We start from the raw sequence: 7,164 nt of genomic DNA on the forward strand, positions 1-7,164 counted from the left end.
TCGTGGCAGGCATCCAGCGGCAAGGTGGGAGTAAAGACTGCAGCTGCAGACAGAGAAAGCAGAATTCTTCTCGTGGCGAGACGGGGGGGAGAAACCCCATGGGCAGATTCAATAGCAGAAAAGCTCCCTGCTCGAAGCAGCCAGGAAATTAGAATATTCTCACCCGATTCAGACAGTACAGGGCCCACGGCAGAACAGTTCAGAGTCTGTAGTCCGATGCAGGCCCTCAGGTCTCGGCCTGGCTTCGGCCTAGTCAGGCCTAGCAGGCCTGGTGTCGGCCTGGTCCCTCGGCAGAGCAGATTCGTGGGAGTCCTGTCTTCGTGAAGTCCAGAAGTCCAAGAGAGAGAGCCGCTCCCCGGCCTGCTGCCTTTAAAGGCTCCCGCCGGCCCTCAGGTCTCGGCCTGGCTTCGGCCTAGTCAGGCCTAGCAGGCCTGGTGTCGGCCTGGTCCCTCGGCAGAGCAGATTCGTGGGAGTCCTGTCTTCGTGAAGTCCGGAAGTCCAAGAGAGAGAACACTCCCCCTGCCTTCTGCTTTTTAAAGGCTCCCGATGTAATGTTTCACCTGACCCCCTTAACCAATTAAATGCGGAATTACCGTATTTGCATGGAATAATTCTATTGGTCCATTACCCAAAACAAGGAAGTTTCAGCTCAAACCAGGACAAATGGATAAAATTATTTCTTTAGTTTACATTAAGTCTATTTATTGCCTTTAATGATCTTAGTCCTGTCACTGGTACAATAGTATCCAAGAGTTATGGACCACAGCAGAGCTGGGTGCATGGAAAAATAGTGTGGGTGCAGTGCTTAAGACTAAAGAATTAAATGTGTTTGTGCCTGAGCAGGACTGTCTTGCACAAAGATGAGGTGCAGCTGATTGCCAAAAGAGTAGTGATTTGGAGCTGTTCAGAAAATAAGGATGACAACGTGTGATTACACTGCATATATGCTCTTTTGATTCTTATTGTATATATGCACTAATCATCCCCATGAGGTCTGGCAGACAGACAGACATGGCATTTGCTAACTTCAGGATCATTTACTGTGGTTGGAATGTTTAAGGACAGGGTTTATAAACAGAATGTCATAAGGAGAGTATCTTTATGGTACTGCCTCTGCTGGCAAACTTGTCCTATGTGCAGCTGGCTTTAGACAACTGAAGAATGGGCACATCCTCTCTCCTCTGCTGTGTGCTGTGGGCAAAACGGGGTTGAACCTAAACAGAGAAAAGGAAATTAGTGATTGCCAGCATTCCTTCTGCTAGATTAAATGTTTCTCTGGCCTGAATATTTTTCATTTGTATAGCAGTAGACATCTACACATCATTTTTCTAACTCATTTGGGCCATCTTTTCTCAAAGCAACATGTCTTCATTGTCTTCAATGGAGTTTTGTCTAGTAAATGCCTAATAAATAGGAGAAGATCTGGTTTGCTTTGCCTCCAACTTGATCTTTTCAGCCTTGCATATAATACTTTAGGGGAAAATCCCACAGAGGGATTTTCGTAGTCACTACTGTTGTAGCATAGCACAGTTACCTGGTCGCTGAATCTGGAAGAGGACGTAAATTCCGAAGCTCAGGTTTGGAGGCAAAAAAAAGCTTAGGCCGCTTTATGACAACTAGTTTTTGTGTAAGCCAAGAATGGGAGAGGCTTGCCAGATGACAGACTGTTGTTGGAACCAGTTGGAAATTATGCCACACTCCTCTTCCTGAGCAGTGTGTTTCATTTTGTTTGCCTATTTTCCATAATTTGTGGTGTCATAAAAAGAAAAATCTTTTTAGATCAGGCATGTGGTGGCTATGTGGATCATGGTGCCAGTTGTATTTTTTTCTGGTTGCTAATTTGCTTCGAAAAGCAGCAAAAAAATTGGGTAATTTTCTTATGTTTTTATTGCAAGTGCAACAGTTGTACAGTATTGTACTGTCTGTGGCTATGGAGAGAGTAAAAGTTGTCCATGAAAAATAATAACTTGAAAAAGTACTGCTCTGGTGAGTTAAAATAGAAGATTGTGTAGTTTAGGCTTGCTGTAAATAAGACCACTTGCATTCTTTTGGATGTGAAAGTACAAAGAAAGTATTGAGAGTACTTTCTCAGAGAGCCAGAAGGTCTCTTTTCACACAGGAAAATCAGGATTATTTATTGCCTTACGTAAGTAACTGTAAGACTCTAACTTCACTATTTGATTTTGCATATCTTTTCTGTTTACTTCTTGCCTAGATTTGAAAACTATGGCATCTATGTTGTGATGTTCTGGGAAATTTTGAGGACTTTGATTCGAATTGCTGTCGTTTTCTTTTTCCTGATACTGGCCTTCGGACTCAGTTTCTTTGTCCTTTTAGGTTCACAGGTTAGTTGAATGACATAGTTAATTTATTTATCATTATAAATATACGTATTTACTAAAGAAACTCATGAGGTAATTTACAAATTTAATCAGTTCAGGTTTTTTCTTGATTTTGGTATTTATTCTTTTTGCAGCAAACATATAGCACACCTCTGCTTTCTGTAATGAAGACATTTGCAATGATGCTGGGAGACATTAATTACCATGATGCATTCCTTGATCCATTACTAAGCAGTGAATTGCCATATCCATTCCTGAGTTACACAGTTCTCATTATATTCACCTTGCTTATTCCAATACTTCTTATGAACTTGCTAGTAAGTAAACTACTTCTTAATATACAATAGTGGTTAAGCACAGGTTTGTTTGCAGTTTTAGCATATAGAATTACTTTAGTGCTGATTGGTGACATTCATTCATTATTTCACAAAACAATATTTTCAGTAACATTAAAAAATTGCCTTTCCATGGAGTCATTTTCCCTCCAGTTTACTGTTCAGAGTATTTTCCCACAGTTAACTCTTTCAGGGTTATCTTGTATATCTTTAGGTAGTAACTGTGATGGAATTTGAATTGGAGCTGCAATGTATTATGAAGCCTTGATGAAGAAAATAGGGGAGCAATGGTTTTAAGAAGTACTTTTAATAAATGCATGCCTCCTACAGTAGATATAGTCTTAGTTGTTCAACTCCTTGCTGTATCATAACTTGGCGTTAACAATATTTAAAAAAAAAAAAAAAAACCAAACCCTGGTTTTTAATTGCACACAACCTTGCTTTATCATAACTTGGGGTTAACAATATTTAAAAAAAAAAAAAAAACCAAACCCTGGATCTTCATTGCACACAAAACAGCAGTAAACAGTAGTGTTAAAACTAACTAATGAGCCTGACCTGAACAAAAAGGATCAGAAAAATTGATAATGGTGAGAAAGGGGGAAAATGTGTAATATATCTTCAGCCATGTTCCACTGACCATTGTGGTTTGTTTTTTGGTTTTTTTTTTGGAAATCAGGTTGTTATATGAGCTGAGCAATAAAAATCAAACAGTTCAGGTTTTTTAAGTAAGTTATTTGTTTTTTATTGCTGCCATGATCCTATTCAATCAAGAGGTCAACAAGTTTTTTAACACAGCAGTTATGAAAAATCAAAAAGAAGAGATGTTATTCTTGACAAATCTTTGAAGTAGCTCTGTAGTGCCTTATTGGTAGACAGATAGTTGCCATTTAAAAACTTGCTACATTTCTTGATACAGATTTTCCAAATAGACACAAAAGGAGTATGTTTCTAAATTCAAGTGAAAGAAAATAAATTTAACTTTAGAGTCATTTTGGATATAAATGTGAGAAATACAATGGAAATCACAATTGAAAATAAATAATGAAACGTCTCTTGGTATTTTTAGATTGGTTTGGCTGTTGGGGACATAGCTGAAGTACAAAAATATGCTGCACTCAAAAGAATTGCAATGCAGGTAAGTAGCATACCATAGAAGCACCAGTGATAGGAAGTAGACGTCATTGTTAGAAAACCATTTAGATAATTAGCTATTGTAATCAACACCTCTAAGTAACATCTTAACATGTCGGTAAAGCAACTTGCTGAACATGGGCATCCTATTCTGAATCTCATTTTCAGTCATATGAGTCATTGTCAAGGAAACATATAAGCAAATGCATTTTTAATGAACTTCTGAACAGTAAGTTCAATGAATTCTGAGTTATTCCAACAATAGAATCTCAAAATGAGTAAAGGCAATGTTTGAAAATCGGGAGTTACCTTTTAAGGAGAGGATTGATGCAGTGGAAAGAAGGTTAAGGTACGCAGAAATCACAAGGACATCAAATTCATTGCAGTATACGGAAGGCTCATTTGGGTCTGTGTACTGAGGAGATACTATCTAATACCAGGTATGACTGAGGAACTCAATGTCACATTTCTAATTGGTTTTAGTTACCTTAGGATGTGTAAAGACACGAGTAAGAGAAATCCTGTTGAAATCAGAAGGGTTTAGTAACCTATATGCTTCTGATAACTATGTGCATCTTAGATATTTTCAAAGTAGCTTTTGCAAATGTAGTCCTTACAGCTTATATACTGGGGCTAGGGCAGTAGCACAACTTCAGAAAACTTTCATTTTAAGAAATGATACATTTGTCATACAGTTTTCAAAAGCTTTTTTTCCTTGTGAACAGCATATCAAGCTTGACTTTTACAAGTGGAAATACACAAAGTATACACCTGTCAAATAAAGAATACTTCTCATTAACATGTTCTTACAAATTGTCTGTCCACATGCTTCCTCGAAATTCTGCTCAAAATTGTGAGAATAACTTACCATGCATAAAACTGATACAGGGAGTGACTTTGTCTATGTTTCCTGCTGGCTCTGCTTTTTCTAAAAAGGTTCAGGACCTACCTAGTGGCTAAGCATAAAGAAGAGCAGTTTGCACAGAAAGACTAGCCAAGAACAAAAACAGCTCAGGAATAACTTCTGGTAGTCATGTAACTTTAAATCGTGTGCTGTGCTTGCTTAGTTCAAGCATATTTGAAGAATTCTCTTTTAGAGAAATGTTTCTTTCCAAGAGATATTTCTTTTGCTAGTTATAAATGACTAAAGCAGAGGTATAAGGGCAGTTCTTGTAGCGGTTAATGCTTTTCATTTGTGTAGGTAATTTCTTTGCCCACAGGATGCTTGGGAAGGGTGTCATCTTGCAACTTCAGACAGCAGTACGAAATTTTTATTAAGCATGTAACCTGCTGTGTGTATGACAGGATTACAGTTCTCTGCAATAGGCTTATACTGTATGTCCTGTTCTCTTAGATATGTACACTCAGTATTTCTGTGGCACTTCAAGAACAACTGGAAAGGTAGCATTACCCGAAAAGGCACTCATATATAACAAACATACTACCCAAGGGAAAACTTGTTTTCTCACAGGCATTACTCTGATATCTTAATCTATACTGGTGCTGTTGTAATCTAGTAAAAGGATATAGCACATTTAAAGAGAGGAAGATCACTTGTCCATTATTATTTGATCTTAAAACCCTCAGCTATGGTAGATACCCTGTCTTTTGGATGTTTCTTCCCTGTAATTCTATACTGCAACCAACAATGTTACTAAGGAGCTATTCAAGCCATTACACAAGAGCTAACTTTGAACCATTTTAGTTATAAGAGTGTGCATCTGTGTAGAATAATTAATTCTGTTAAGATACTCAGTACTGGAATAAACAGGTTTAGTGATGGGCTGGACTATTCAAATATTATACCATTGTTTGCAGCATAGATATCTTCTGAGACTTGACATATAGTAATAGTGATTTGAATATAATGACATGATGGTTGTTTTCACATGATCATGTATTTTTAACTAAAGAGAATTTATCTTATTCTAAACGTGAAACTATGTTTAGGTTAATCTTCACACCAACTTAGAGAAGAAACTACCATTTTGGTTCTTAAGTCGGGTGGACCAGGAATCAATCACTGTATATCCCAACAGGCCAAGATACTGTGGATTTATGGTAAGATGGTGAATCTTAGACTAAAGAATTCTTACTAAAATACAATATAACTTACTTTCTACACAGATTGCTAGGAACATTGCATTAATAAAACTCAATCATTAACTGACCTTGGTGGAATCTTGATTAGACCTTGACTGTCTTCAGTTAAAATGATAAATGAGTTTTAGTGCAACCTAACTTATTAATCTATAATCATTGTTTCAGTTCTCAGTGAACTGTGACTTTACTAAGCGAGACAATCCCAAAAGTTTTTTCAGACAGAAAACAGAATTACTCCCTTTTGGCTATTCTTCTTTGATTTGTTTAATTTTCTATTTCAGCTGTTGTTGGTAGACTAAATTTCCTGATTAAACGAATTTTGCAAATCAGATGTTTCATATACAAAAAATAACCTCACGGCAGAAACCCTTTGCAACTTTAACACTGTGCGGACACTATTACCATTCACTCATTTGGCATTTCTAGTCTGCTGTCAGACTATGATATCTGCTTTCAGTTTGGTTCCATGCTTTTTTTTTTTAGAGTGTGTTCCAGTATTGCTTTGGGTGTGAAGACTCTACCACAGATGCACAGAGCACTGATACAACATTAGAACTGGAAGTTCTGAAGCAGAAATACAGGTATTTGTGGTGTTATTTTGCTGCTGTGAAAATAAGTAGACCAATATTACAAATATATTCCTTTTTTAAAAAGTATTCTAAAGCTCTATTCTCTACCTAAAAAGTAAAATTCAATGTATCCTTAAGTAAGATCCCTCACTATGGTAACTTAGTATTTCATGTTCTGTAATGTATTTACCTTCAGAATACTTGTGTGGTAGAGAAATACTTTTATCCCATGGCAGAGAAAGAGCTTTGTGTTTGGAGATTTTCAAGTGCTTGGTTTTTTTTTTTAAACTCACAGCTGGTATAATTCCAATTGATTTGCAAACATACACAATCTGTAGTGGACTTTCCACTGGTTCAATGGTAAATCTGCTTCAGATTGTTTCCCCCAAAACGGATTGGTGTCCTGGTTCTCCTTTAAACAAATCATCTGTTCCAAAAGCCTTGGACGGAATTCTCTGTACTTACTTTTGTTACTCATCATACCAATATATCTGGACAAAAGGTTTCAGAAAAGCCTTCTGTGAATTAGGAAAATCTAATCCAGTTAGGAAAATCTATTCTTTCCCAGTGTCACTCTCCACTGCTCCTTTTTGTCTCTTTTCTTTCTCCTTTTTTAATCTACTGAATTCTTGTCTCTCTGACAGAGACTGACAAGTTGGTTGGGGTTTTTTTTGGGGGGGT

General features: G+C 37.2%; 1 protein-coding gene across 1 annotated transcript in view; it reads left to right on the forward strand.

The window, feature by feature from the left end:
- TRPA1 (transient receptor potential cation channel, subfamily A, member 1) overlaps positions 1-7,164 on the forward strand; it is a gene marked incomplete at its 5' end in the record, with an annotated part of 38,332 nt that overhangs the window by 29,496 nt on the left and 1,672 nt on the right. The window contains 5 exons of the mRNA XM_010140635.1: positions 2,216-2,345; positions 2,477-2,659; positions 3,747-3,815; positions 5,762-5,872; positions 6,398-6,495. Coding sequence (XP_010138937.1) covers positions 2,216-2,345; positions 2,477-2,659; positions 3,747-3,815; positions 5,762-5,872; positions 6,398-6,495 — 591 coding nt within the window. The remainder of the gene's footprint in view (positions 1-2,215; positions 2,346-2,476; positions 2,660-3,746; positions 3,816-5,761; positions 5,873-6,397; positions 6,496-7,164) is intronic.

The sequence above is a fragment of the Buceros rhinoceros genome, unplaced genomic scaffold, assembly GCF_000710305.1.
Source record: "Buceros rhinoceros silvestris isolate BGI_N320 unplaced genomic scaffold, ASM71030v1 scaffold12807, whole genome shotgun sequence".
Classification (NCBI taxonomy): Eukaryota; Metazoa; Chordata; class Aves; order Bucerotiformes; family Bucerotidae; genus Buceros; species Buceros rhinoceros.